This window comes from Parus major, chromosome 2 (assembly GCF_001522545.3).
Source record: "Parus major isolate Abel chromosome 2, Parus_major1.1, whole genome shotgun sequence".
NCBI lineage: Eukaryota > Metazoa > Chordata > Aves > Passeriformes > Paridae > Parus > Parus major.
Window position 1 is genome coordinate 34,553,382 of NC_031769.1, and position 13,457 is coordinate 34,566,838.

Genomic DNA, 13,457 nt, shown 5'->3' on the forward strand with positions numbered 1-13,457 from the left:
TTTCCTTCTCTTTGGTTTATCTTGGTCACCTTTTTAAAATACATCTCCTGATTGTATGTGGCAGCCAAGTGTATTGAATTGTCCCCAAATGCAGCTAATTGGGGACTTATTACTGTTACTCCTCTTAAACAGCTGATGCTCAAGGACAGTTCTTGGGGATTCACAGTTTAAGGATAATCACCACTCCCCTCTTTCCTTGTACAAATGAGTGGGGCTGAAGTGGGAAACGCATCCTACAATTTTTAGAAGGTAAGGACCATCACCAAGAAGCTTTGCTGTGACATATGGCAGGGCTGTCACAAGCATAAGATGTTAGAAAAGGGATGGTGTGAGAGACTGAAAGAAAAGCTGATGAAACCCAGCAGAGCAGCAAGGGCATTGCAGTTTTCAGGAGGCGACAAATCATATGAACTTTGGTGTCTTTAGAGGAAATAAGAAAAAAGAAAGAAGGAGATGAGGTGGATGGCCAGATTTATGGGCAAGGACAGCCTTCACAGCTATGATTTTGAACAGTTTGAAGGGAAGGGAGAAATGACGTAGGCATTTGGATGCCAGAGAAGTGAGTGTCACAGAAGCTGAGTTTTTAGAAAGGACAGACAGAAAATACTCACTTATTCTCTGTCAATACACTTCCTTTTTCCCTGGGGACAGGCAGGACTGCCCTTCTCTGGAACTCCCTGTTAAACACAAACGCCTTGGGACAACAAACTCTCACAGGATGCTTCTGCAAGGCAGGACCCTCTTCTGGTAACCTGTGTGCCAGCTTCCAGGAGTGTCCAAATCCTGGGTGCCAGTGTCACCATCTCCATTGTCCATCAGCACCCGAGGCTGTTGCCTTCTGTTTCACAGCCATCAGCTGAGCCTGACACAGAATTACAAAACAGCCAGTATTTACATTATCAGGTAGCAGAAGGAGACAATCCCCCAAACCACAGCTCAAAGCCTTATTAAAAACAAGTAGTTTACAGATTCCAATTAGAAATCAATGGAAGTGGAGCTGTTCTGCCCATGGTGTGTTGCAGGGGTCACTTTGGTGACAAGCCCAGGAGCAGGAATGCACAGTCACACACCCAAGCTGTGTGAGCATCACTGTGCTCACGCAGAACTGGATCCCAAGGCAGGCAGGGAGAGGTAGCAGGCATGGGAAAAAAATGAGGTGTTTTTCTCTCCCCAGCTTCTTAAACTAGGTAATTATATTTGAAAAACATGCTTGTAAACCCAAAATTAAATAAGTGAAAGTAAGGACGTAGGGAGCTAAGGTAGCACGATTTATTGACATGAGCTGCTAGTATACACAGTAGGCAATTACATGTGTTTAATCATGTATTAAGTGCAAGACAGACTTTTTGTATATATTAATACAGTGCATGGCAAAATGCTTTGTACTTGCCTAGAGTTGCAGACTAATCATTAGAAAACTCTTGCACAAGTGTATGCTGCTACAAAAGTCTAGTGAACTGAAATATTCCAATTAACTTTTGAACCAGTCTTGGCACAATACATTAAGTTCCCAAATTCAGAGAAGGAGGGAAGACAATTTGCAGCAGACCCAGCATCACCCAGCTGAAGAACACCCAATTAATGATAAATCAGGTATGTCAGAAATGAGGGCAAAGGATTTATTTTGCAGCATTTTAAATCATATATACTTTACACATTCCCAGGTGTCTTTCTCACACTTTATCTTCTGAGGGGAACAAGACAATAACAGTAGTATGAAACTTCTTTTTTCTTTTCTTATATTTTACATTGCTTTGTCCATTTAAAATCCAGGCTTTGCAAGTGTTCCCAGACTGACCAGACTGATAGGCCCCTTTGTGAACATGTCCAGCACAGTAGTTTTACCTGGTTGATTATATCTCCTGTTTGTGCATTCTATGATCCATGCACGTAGCTTTGTTATTTCAGTGTCCTTTGGAGGTAGGAGCTTTTAATTAAAAATGATCCAACTGAAAACTGAAGGTGAAAGGCCACTGGAATTACCAGGCTTCTCAGAGACTCCAGCCTTTTGTGGGGTTGAGATAAACTCCTTGGAGAAGGTGAATAGTTCAGATGAAGTGTCTCCAATCCCAGGATGGTAACACAGCAGATGCTGCCAGAGGTTCAGCCAGAGGAATGGCCAGCAGGAATAACTGCTGGGAGCATGTCTGTCCTCGAGAGCCTCCCAACAACCAGAAACCTGCTCCTTGTGGTGTGGTGCTGGAACCCACTGCTGGCACAAGCACAGGAAATTAAAAAGGCAGCTGTGCTAGTGCCCAGATTTCCAGAGTTTGTGGCACTTACTTGTCCCAGCGATTCCTGGTCCTTTTATTAAGACCTCAGTTAATAAAAAAAAATAAAAATTAAACTGTTGAACTGGGCTACAAATACTGGTGACTTGGCTTCATAGCAACATAAATAGACCAGGTAAGTGATAATCATGACAAGACCACAAATTTCCTTTCTTTTTTTGTTGTCAATTAATGATTTCCACTATCACTTTATACATGCATAGTTAAAGTCTCCTAGGCAAGTGGTAAGAGTTGAATGTGTTTCTTGATTGCTTTAATGCATTATCATTATAACACAACATCCACCTTTATTTAACCTCTACAGAAGTGCCAGTGTCAGTGCAGCTGTTGCAGTGCTGTTACTGGCACAGATAACTCACACGTTTCACACAGTCCTGTACAACATTTGCCACAAAGCAGGAAAGAGTGGCCTGTATGAAAATAGTGCCTAGTTTTAAGGCTTTAGTCCTGAATTCTGCACATTCTCGGTTTCATTTTCTGTTACAGACTCTTTGTCACATAACATTTAATATACTTTCCATGTGAAATTTGCTCTTTACTACTTGCTAAGAAATAATTATATAATTACCCTGACTCCAATCAGAGCTGATATAATTGGGAGGCCTTCCCAAAAAGCAAAACCCGCATGTACATTGCACAGCATGACTGAGCATCTGTAAACGCACTACCCCGCGGTCTGATTCATGGCGATGCAAAAGTGAGCACACACACTGGGGTACAGGCTGGCAGAAACAGCCAGTGGCAGAGGGGAGGGAGCACAGGGGATAGCTGGGAATTGAATGATGATGGTCAGGTGGATAAGGGATTGCAAATGCAAAGACCTTCCAGTTTGGACACAGAGACAAGACAATGCATTCGTGGCCATGGTTTCAGTCAGGGAACCAAGGTTGTCCCAGCCCCTTGGGGTCCGGCAGAGTCCAGCCAGCTCAGCACAGAGGAGAAAAAGACAGAAATATGTTCCTTCTTTATCTTCCCTCCTTGTCTGATTTTCTCCTGGGAGAGAACTTCTTGGCTATTTCACAGTTTACTTGTCCAGTTTGTCCTTTGTTGTGTGTTTTGCAGGCCTCCTATGACTGCTTGTAGAGCACAGACGCACAGACAACGCCTTCACCTGAAGGTGATATTAACCAGCTTATTTGGCTGACTTGCTGATTCTGAAAGAACTTTAACTCCTTTGACCAATGAAGGAGCATTGGTAACCTTACAGCTGCTGAAGTCATCTCTTGTGGACACAACACTTGCTAAGTTCACATTGTAACAAAAGACAAAGTCCCTCTAAACACAGCATCCAAGACATGCTTTGTGTTTATTCGGAGAAGGGTTAAAGACAAAACCCCCGAAGAGATTACATTTGGGTTTAACAGTGCTAAATCGAGGTAATTGTTAGACGACGTTCCTGTTCAATGAAACTCAGCTTCCAGTAGCTTGATGTTGCTTTTGTGATGGAGAGTACGTTGCCATCCGCAGCAGCCGCATGGAAATCTCACTGGCACACACTGTTTGACATTTATTTCTCTATTAAGACAGGATGCAGTGGTCCTATTTTTCCCTATCTGAAAAAAAAAAAATAATATATATATATATATAAAAAAAAATCTCAAAATGGCCATCAGCAGCATGTGTCCTTGTTTGTTTTCCCAGAGGTGGGTGGGGTGTCTTTTTGTCCCAGTCCTTCTTGGATAGGTGATAGTGTAGCACCTAGCACCCGCTACACGTGGGATGCTATCCACCTCTGCTCCCCTCATGTGAAGTATCGGCACTGTGTGGAGTCAATGTAGCAGTAAGAAGTGCATCGCAGTTTTCCATAAGACCTAGAATAAAAGAGAATATCTCAGTTTCAAAGCATGGTATAATTCACTTACATGTTTCCTGGTAACTCCGTAGGAGTGAAGAACCTCAGAATATGCATATGCAGCAACATATGGGAAACAAAACAGGAGGGCAATTTTCATCAGTGCTCTCCTCTCTCAGCAAAACAGGAGTCCAGGAGAAACTATGAGTGAAGACTCAACTCCCAGTAAAGTCAATGAAAAAATATAAAATCCCTATTGGCATCAGGACTAGAGCATTTCATGGGGGTGGATGCAAAAGGTCCCGGTGCTCTCCCACGGGAGCTGTGGAACAAAATATCTGAGGCTCTGAGTTAAGTGTTTTTCCAGTTACTCCCAATAGCTTCAGCAGGCGTGACTGTGCCTGTCCTTTAACTTCTTCTTCATGTACTTGAAATAATGAGAGTGACACATTCCCACATTTGAAATAATTTAAAACAAAGTAAATTGAAGAGTCCTTGCAAAATAAGGAAAAACAGATATTTTGTCTTTCCATTGGCTTAAACTGAGCAGTGACTCTACCTACTGAAGATCTAACCAGAGTTGTTAAGAAGAATTTTAATGAGTTTTTATTGCTGGAATGTCTAAGTGAATAACTCATCCACAATATCAAGCTGTGGACTAAGCAGCTTTCAAACTACGTCCTAGGATAACCCACACTCTCAGACTAACATAAAATCTGCAGAGAAGGTGTGTGAAACCTTCTCTGTGAAAGGGGGAGGGATCTGTGGGCTGGAAAGAGTAAAAAATGGGAAAATCAGCTGCAGCAGAATTCTTGGAGGAAAGGTTACTGCGGGGTAAAACTCCTATGGGAGTGTCATACTCACATACTCAGCCCACTTTCTCATGATTCACAGCTTTTTCTTTAGTTTGGCAGATAATTTGCAGACTACACACACACAAAAAAACCTCAGTTGCTCTTCACAGCTTTAATATACATGCAAAGTGAAATTTATAAAATTGTCCTCAAGCTTTTGTGGTGCTATCTTAGGCACCAAATTTCAGACTCTAAGAAGGGAATAGTTTTCACAGTAGAAAACAACTCCACAGTCAGAAGATGAGGTCTCTGTAAAATGTTTCAGTTTTGTCAGGTTGACTGGTCTGGATTTCAGTAATCTCTTATACCTAGAAGTGTTCCAACAATTACAGTGGAAGGATTAGCACAGCACTAGATTTACAAAGACATCCTGTGGTTTCTTATTCCTGTCAATTAGCACATTATTGTTCCCTGAATGATGAGGGCTCTGCGTATAATTTAATTTACAAATTAAATGTTTCCTGTTAGCCAGTAACGATACCTGACAGCTAAATAGAGGTGCTGCTGTTGGAGGCAAAACGCTGACCAGAGGAAGCTGCCTGAACAAAGGCAGAGGAGGTAAGTCAATAATAAGCAGATGTTTTAAATGAAGGACGTTGCTATACAGATGCATCGCTTCGCATCTGCTGGTGAATGAATTTCCTGCACCTTGGGAAAGCTGACAGATGACAGCTTGGTTCAGTAGCAAATGCACCTCTAGAGCACCCATTAATGGGAAGGGCAGCAGGAGGTCGGCAGGAGCCTGTGGTTTGGATGCTGTGGGTTTCTTCCTTCAGTGTGATCATCTTCTCATGGTCTTTCCTACTCTTCTTATGTTATGGCTGGACATTAATGTGACCAGCTGAGGAAATCTTGGCAAGAAAGGGGCAAACAAAGGTCTACATGACCTTCATTTATTTTGTACAGTAGGAGGCATGTACTTCTTACTGTGAAATGAGATTTAGCCCTTAAAGTCAATGTTATATAGAAATAATTCGATAGATTCTTTCTTCCCTGCTACTTGCAGTGGTCTCAGTGGAACAAGGTTTAAGTGGGTGAGACTCCTCTGTTTTAAAGCTGTCAGAGAAAAAAAAGAAAGGAAAAACACACACACACAAAAAAAAAAAACCCATAAAGAAACCAACCAAAAACCCACCAAACCAAAGTGAAGACCTCCTCTCACATACCCAGGAAGGTATGTTCTACATGTCAAATATCCAAAATCCATCCCATCGCAGTCTTCAACCCCCTCGTGCTTGTAGCCATCTCCGCAGTAAGCACGGCGGCACCCTAGTGAAAAATAAAGGAATAAATACCTTCCAGGCCCTTCATATGTAAAAGAAACAGGTAAAGTAAGTGGAACTAGATTTTTAAGGGTTAAGTATGCAAAGCAAGATATTTTAAGGCATTCTGTAAGGACTGTCTTAAGAGGAGCAGTACTCTTCACTACATAGAATGAACTTTTTTTAGCCTAACTTCAATAACCAGGGGAAAGAATGGATAAATACTAAAAGAAATTACTACTAAATCACTAATTACAACAGCACTTATTTGAAACTTATTATTGCCATAGATAATTACTATCGAAACAAGTTAAGGAAAATATAAAATACAGTTAACATAAGTGATTCAGGGAAGTCACAATCTCAAAAAAATAAAGTGCCGTCCAGCGCTGTCCTTTTGCTTATTGCTTGCTTGCTGTAATTAATAGAAACTTTTCTTTGATTGAAACATATCACTCTCTTGAGTGCATTCATAACACTTAGGTTGTTAACTGGTTTGAAATTCCCAACCTAGACATTTACGCAATTCTGCGCAATATCTGTGTTTGTCTGCTGTGAGTTTCCACATATGAACAGAATTATACAGCCTGTCTATAAAAAAATAAGATATATAAAGGTTGCCAAAACTATGTTTTTCCCACTGCTGACTCTTACCTACTTGAGCATGAGTGGGACTTGTCACATTTTTCATGGTGACTGACATGTAGGCTGCAGTAATTTGTGGGTTTGTTTGGCATTTTAGCAATTGGACTTTGATATGTTCAGCATATTGAGAATGACTTTCTAACATTAACAAATTCATTTAGTTAAAATTCCTTTGACATCTTCTGGGAGAATCCTCTGGTGTTAAGCAAGGGATTAAACTAACACTCAGGAACAAGGAGTTTATAAGAGGCTAAAGTGGGCTATTTACAAATAGAAATGATTAATTAATTGCACCAAGGATGTGTTTGTCAGAAATTGATGCTTCTAAGACCAACAAGCCTTTTTTTTTACAATAAAATCCATTTAACATTTGGTTAGCCTTTTTCTATTAGTTCAGTTACAGGAGAAGAATGATGACAGTGTACTTATTTCCAAGTAACTCGATGATGGGTCACACCACTGTCAGAAATCTGTGTATTGCAAGGCCTCCATGGAGACTTTTCCCGGGGCACAGAGAACATGATGTGCCCTCAGACACAGAGTGCACAGTTTTGCAGGCACTAGAACTAATGAACACTATCTTCCCACATGGTTGTTCCCCACGGCTGATTGCAAACCCTAATTTAATCGTTTTCTCATGTCTGGAAACAAGAGAGATCCTGCTGTCTCTCTGGAGTGCTCTGCAGTCAGGCAAGCTTAGAGGACCATTTATTTATATGTCTTCCTAGACCTGTTGAGACTGAATTGCCTTTGAAATCTCTTTCCTGTCGTCATTGAGAAGTTGGCTGGAATTCCTAAATTTTAAAGGGAAGGGTGGTGATGGACAGGTAGATGGAGAAACTTGATAGGGCGTAGCTGCATACACCCCATTTTCAAAGTCAGGCTGAAAAATTGAGGGATATATAAATGAAAAATTGTATCTTTCAGTGTTGGGTGACACTGTTCTGCAAAGTGAAGAAGCATCTCTTTGCTGGGAACAACAGAGCACCAAACCTACTATATGGAGATGGTGTAGGGCTGTGCCCTGGGGAAGGATTCAAGATGTAAAAGTAACTGAGATGAGAAAGTGAAGGTTGCCACGGCTGCTTGAATGTTTATTTGAATGTTCTTTGCTATCCACAATCAGCAAAATGGAAGTAGACATGAATTAAATGTTGTATAAACCTAACAGTGAAGGTAGTGGGCTGACACCTTCCCTGCACAAGTGAATAACAAAATCCAAAGTGGAGTTTCGGGACTCAGGTTTCCTTTTACCGTAAGAAATAGCCAGCTTCAGTGTCTATCCCAAGGGCTGTGCTGCACTGCAAAGGTGTGCTACAGCTTTTAGATAGAGCTGGCAGCCCACAGGAAAAGTGTGTGTGTGTGTGTGTGTGTGTCTATGTGTCTGTGTGTCTGTCTACATGTCTCTGTGTCTGTCTGTGTGTCTGTGTGTCTGTGTGTCTGTGTGTCTGTGTGTCTATGTGTCTGTGTGTGTGTAAACCAGCAGCTGGATGTGGCCCTGAAATGCAGTGTCTCTGACTCAGCAAGGGTGCAGAGCAGTACTGCTGGTCACCTCTGTCCTGTGCAGGTGTGTGCTATCCACATGCATGAAAGCCTCAGTTTTCACCCAGTGGCCATTGTGCCTCCTTTTCCCCAGGCCTTCCCTTGATCCACAAACCACACAAGCTCTCCTTGTGTGATTTTAGTCATACCCTGTGGTACCACTGATGCACCTTCCCCCGCAGAAAGAAACTTACTTATACAGCCATCAGTCACAACCGCATTGCCGTCGTCGCACTCCTCCCCATCCTGCACGATCCCATCTCCACAGGTACCCCCATCCTCGAAGCGGTAATCCACGGGATAGAGAGGGGTGAGCTGACCAGGCAAACACACAATGGTTACTCAACCAGACCAGCTGCAGCCTGGATGGCAAGCAGAGAAGGGCTCTGGGGAGCATGTCCCACAGACAGGTTTTTATGTCACGTTATTTGTTGGTCAGAGGGTTTATACAGTTTGATCCAAAGTCCAGTAGATACAAGAAGGATCCTGCTGTTAATTTCAGCAGGACTCAGCTCCTTGAAGCAGTAAGGAAATACATGAGTTTGGTTTGCAGGGTTTTAGTTCTGCAACTTTGTACTTTTTTTGCAAAACAGCAGAGTTTTGCCTTATTTTGTATTAAATAAAAACTCTCTTTACTACCAGAATTCCCTGAACTCTGATCCAGTCTGTTCACTGGTGGAATCTAGTTCACAGGGAAGTTAGCAAAACCTGCAACGCTGCTGACTTAATTCTTCAATAATTAAGACTCCTGTGAGCAAATTCACCGAATTATGTACAGTTGAAGCAGTGTTCAAAAATGAGCATTCCCCCCATTGGCTTAATTGATTCTATATGACACCTTAGGTACAGAGGTGTGTTCTGTATTTCAAAATGAAACATACACTCACAAGTTTTCTGAGACCACAGTCATATTTTCACCTGGACTGGGAGCCATCCAAAGGTATCCTTGAAATACAAAGATCTCTGATCTCTTCTAAAAGCTAATGCATTTTCGGTGTTTAACCGGTCCAATTCTTCTTGATTATTCACCACAAAAATCTGGGGCACAGAAAAAGAAGTGATTGGTAACCTTCTCAAGAAGTTTTTTGGATTGTCACAGAATCTAGTTTGGCATATGTGTCTTCAAATAGGAAAATAATATCTAGAGATACAGTTCAGCTGTTTTCAGAAAGAGAGGAGGTGAGAACCTACACCCACGGAAAGAATGGTGTTTCCTATCTTGAAATGCACATCCTCAGGTAAAAATCATACAAATACTGGTGCACAATCACTGCTGAGAAGTGCACAACTTTCTGGTGCTTAAATGGTTTGATGCTGAAACTGTTGCAAAATCCAAATGGGCGTAAGTGCTTTTTGTGGTTTGACTGTAACTTTTCAGCCATGTTTGTGGCTACAAAATCAATAATGCATGGCTCAATACAACCTTCATTTAACTTTTACCTCTTCGTGCTTTTTTTTAGATTTAATTGGCACTAAAATGCATGTTTCTTTATATGCATCTACTATGGTCTAAAGCCAAGTCTTCAATTACAATGAAAAAAAAAATTAGTTCAAAATGGAAAAATAAGGACAAGCTGCTCTCTTACCCATTTCTTTAATGTCTCAGTCACTGAAATTTGATGTAAGAAGCATTAGGAAATAATCTCTTCCTTCAGCAGCTTAATCAATTTAATTTTTGTAAGATTCAAGCCGTTTTTAAATTAAGAAAAAGCAAACTGAGTGCTTCTGAGCAAAATAGATTTAGGTCTGAGTCTGATTCTCACCAGCATAAATAGAATTGGCTCTTTTAAAAAATGTTACCTTGAAATTTTTACATAGCAGAATATTCCTATAACCCTGGACAAAGGCAAATTTCATTAAAGAAGTACTGAATAAAAATGCCTTTAGCTTGAATGAAAGAAATCGAAGATATAAGAAGCCAGCACAGAACTGATTCTGTAATTATGTTCAGGAGCTCAGGGCCCAGCCCCAGAACCCAAATTTCTTTTGAAATCAATAGCAAAACTGTGCTTTCTCAAACCATTGGAGATATCAGCCTTTAAAAATGCACAAGATTAAAAAACTGGAATGAATCTAAGCCAGTGACAGAAAAGCAGCACTTTGTTTCCCAGCCCCTGCCCACCTCTGCAGGAGCTGCTGGGTGCAGGGGTGATGGCAGTGAGGCTGTGCTGCTTTGGCAAACCACAGGGCCAGGGCACACAGCACCATCTCTGGATCTTTTCCATCTGCAGCTATAGGAGCCTGACAAGAGCTTTCAAGTGGCCCAAGACAGGCTTCAAAGCTGCTACATGGAGACCTGAACAGAATAAACAATAGTGATGTTTGAGCTCTAGTTTAAGTTAAAGTGTTCTATACACTCAAGGGAGTAAAACAAATGAGGCAGGCAGGAAATGCTGCTCTGGAAGTTCCAGAACTAAGACTTGCCTTTTTGTCATCCCACATTCCTGGCAACATGATTGTACTTGGGGGGTCTTGGTGATAGTGTATGGTATTTTAGATATTTACACTCATCACTATCTCTTAAGCTCTGATATGACACAATGCCTGATGGAGAAGGAAGGTAATAAGACCTATACATTACATTGTGAGCCTTAAAGCTTTTCCTATAAGTTCTCCAGGATGCAAAGTACATGATGTGCTTTCTTCTTGCTCACAGTGTGGTGATTTCAGCACATTCGTCTCTCACCATTCATGTTTTCAAAACAACAGGAAGGTTTTTTCTAATGCAACACAGCCAGGGATGAGCGAGCAGCTGACACAGCTAACAAGACTTGAAACACACTCTTGCAAAAGGCTGAGCTCAGTGACCCAGTTTAATGGTGGTGTGAGTGTGTCCCTCCCACACACTGTGACAGCTTTCTGCCAGTGTGACAGGTAGGGCTTTAACAAAGCTAATTGCTGCCCATTGACATTCAGAGACAATCAGACACCACAGCATTTCCACTCCCTGAGCTCTGCTGGCACACAGCAGCAAGGGAACATCTTCATTGCTGACAAAGTGCTGCTACATTGCACAGAATAATAAGGCAGGGCCCAGCAGAAGGGAAAGTACATAAACAGTAGTTACAAAGCCCAAAGAAATCAGTGATGAAAAATTGCTGGGTCACATTTCACCAATGCCTTGTCCTTTAAAGTACTTTGTCCCATTTGCTCATAAAAATTCTTTCAAGTCTAGAGATGGAAATTAGCTATATAATGTATGTGTCTGCAGACTGGAGCCCAGACACCTGATTCTCACAGTTTGTGGAAACTCCTGTTGTTGAGGGTACGTGCTTTGGGAGAAAGCTCTATTGCATAAAATGCTTGATCCCAATATTCAATTCAGGAAAGAGATTACTGACTCATCTGAAATGTATTCTGATTTCATTAAATAAAAAGGACAGATTATATATGTACAATAGCAGATGAAAGACAGCATCCTTAGGCTTGAAAAACATTTCCAAACGTGCTACCTTACTGATGTTTTGGAACAGCTGCATTTCAGCACATCAGTCACACAAGTTACAAGACTGAACTATTTTGCACCAGCTGTATCTCAGAGGTTTTGGGTACTCGAAATCACACATTGCCTATATATCTTCCTATTAAATAAAAAATACTAGTGAGTTCAACACCTCTTGTAATAAAAGCACTTAAGAACTGCTCACATCCCCTCCCAGAAAACCTGCTTACCGCGGGAACTTTTGGGTAGCTGTGTCCAAACACAGATTCCTCATATGATGGGTTACTCATTTGCTGTGGGGTTCTGCAGAGACATCTCCCTGGAGGCCCTGGAAGTCCTCTTTCTCCTTTTGGTCCTATTGCAAATTGCCCTAGGAAGCAGAGTACCAGCTTGCCTTGTAATGAAGTTAGTACACAACACACAAACACAGCCTTAGTGGGAAAAGTACAGGTCAGGTGGATATCTGCATTTACCCAAGTTTTCAGATAGACACATCTCCCAGCAAATCCACTGAGAACTGAAGTGCTTCAGGAGAAGGATGCCATTTTTTTTTTACCGTAGTCATATTACTTCAGATCGCTTCTTGATTTTTTCTAGCAGTTTTACAGAGGAAGAGAGAGACCATTTGCCTAGAATAAATGTCTGTTTGACATTTGACAGTCTGACAGCCTGTTTGAAGCTACAGAAATTCAGGGCAGGGTGAACACACAGACCACTCTACAGCATCTATGCACCAAGTTTTGTAGAGTCAGTCTCTGCATATGTCTACAACACACTGGACTTGTGCCTTTGTACAACCACTTGAGCAATGCTGTTTCTATGGTGCAAAAACCCAACTAAAAATACAGGAGTTTTTTAATGTTTTAATTAAACACATACACAAAAAAAAAATACTGCTTTTTTGACTTTCAAACTTTGGCAAGGATGCAATGCTCTGCAGATTTAGATTTTGAGCCAGTATGGTCATACTGCAAGCAGTGACATCATTGCAGAAATGTCTTTTAGGATCAGAATTTATATTCTAGAAGAAAAAGATTCATAACCCTGACACATAAACTTTCTGTGGATGGAATAAAGCCTTGAAAAAGTAATCCCAAGGTCTTGGCTGCCTTCCCATTAGGATGGTAAAAATTCTGCCTTCTGAAAGCTTCCACCTAATTTACTCAAGCAAAGATGCTTCTTAATGGGAGACATGAGATATATGAAGATTCTGAAGCTGTGCCCAGCTTCACAGAGGTTTTTCCACATTTCCACACCACCACAAGAAGAGACCTCCTGTCTGATAACGCAAGCAAGGGAAGGAAAAGGGAAAGCAAAATGGAAGGGGGCCTTATGTACTGTGGGTCATGTATTGCCCTTCATGTCCATGTTCGGACCCACAGGCTGACCAGGGTTCATGTGCATACACAGCTCTGAGGATGTACAATTATGTTATTGCAAGGTTTTTTCCATAATTTCTACAACACTCACAATTGCAGTGAGCACAGATCTCAAGCACTTAATTACACAGAGAGTTTTGCTCCACTGCTCTTTTTTTCTCCCTACTCCCATCCCTCTCCATTCTCTTCTCTTCTTTCCTTAATGACACTGTCACTTGAACCTCATTTGTTTTTCTCTTGCAGAGCTGGA

The 13,457-nt window shown here is 41.4% G+C and overlaps 1 protein-coding gene across 1 annotated transcript in view; it reads right to left on the reverse strand.

Moving 5' to 3' along the window:
• Positions 1-1,247: 1,247 nt before the first annotated feature.
• Positions 1,248-13,457, reverse strand: part of COLQ (collagen like tail subunit of asymmetric acetylcholinesterase) — a 41,926-nt gene continuing 29,716 nt past the window's right edge. The window contains exons 13-17 of the mRNA XM_015651982.3: positions 12,059-12,198; positions 9,305-9,424; positions 8,581-8,701; positions 6,104-6,206; positions 1,248-4,102 (exon numbers count right to left, since the gene is read on the reverse strand). Of these exons, the coding sequence (XP_015507468.1) occupies positions 4,033-4,102; positions 6,104-6,206; positions 8,581-8,701; positions 9,305-9,424; positions 12,059-12,198 (554 nt within the window). The 3' untranslated portion in view covers positions 1,248-4,032. The remainder of the gene's footprint in view (positions 4,103-6,103; positions 6,207-8,580; positions 8,702-9,304; positions 9,425-12,058; positions 12,199-13,457) is intronic.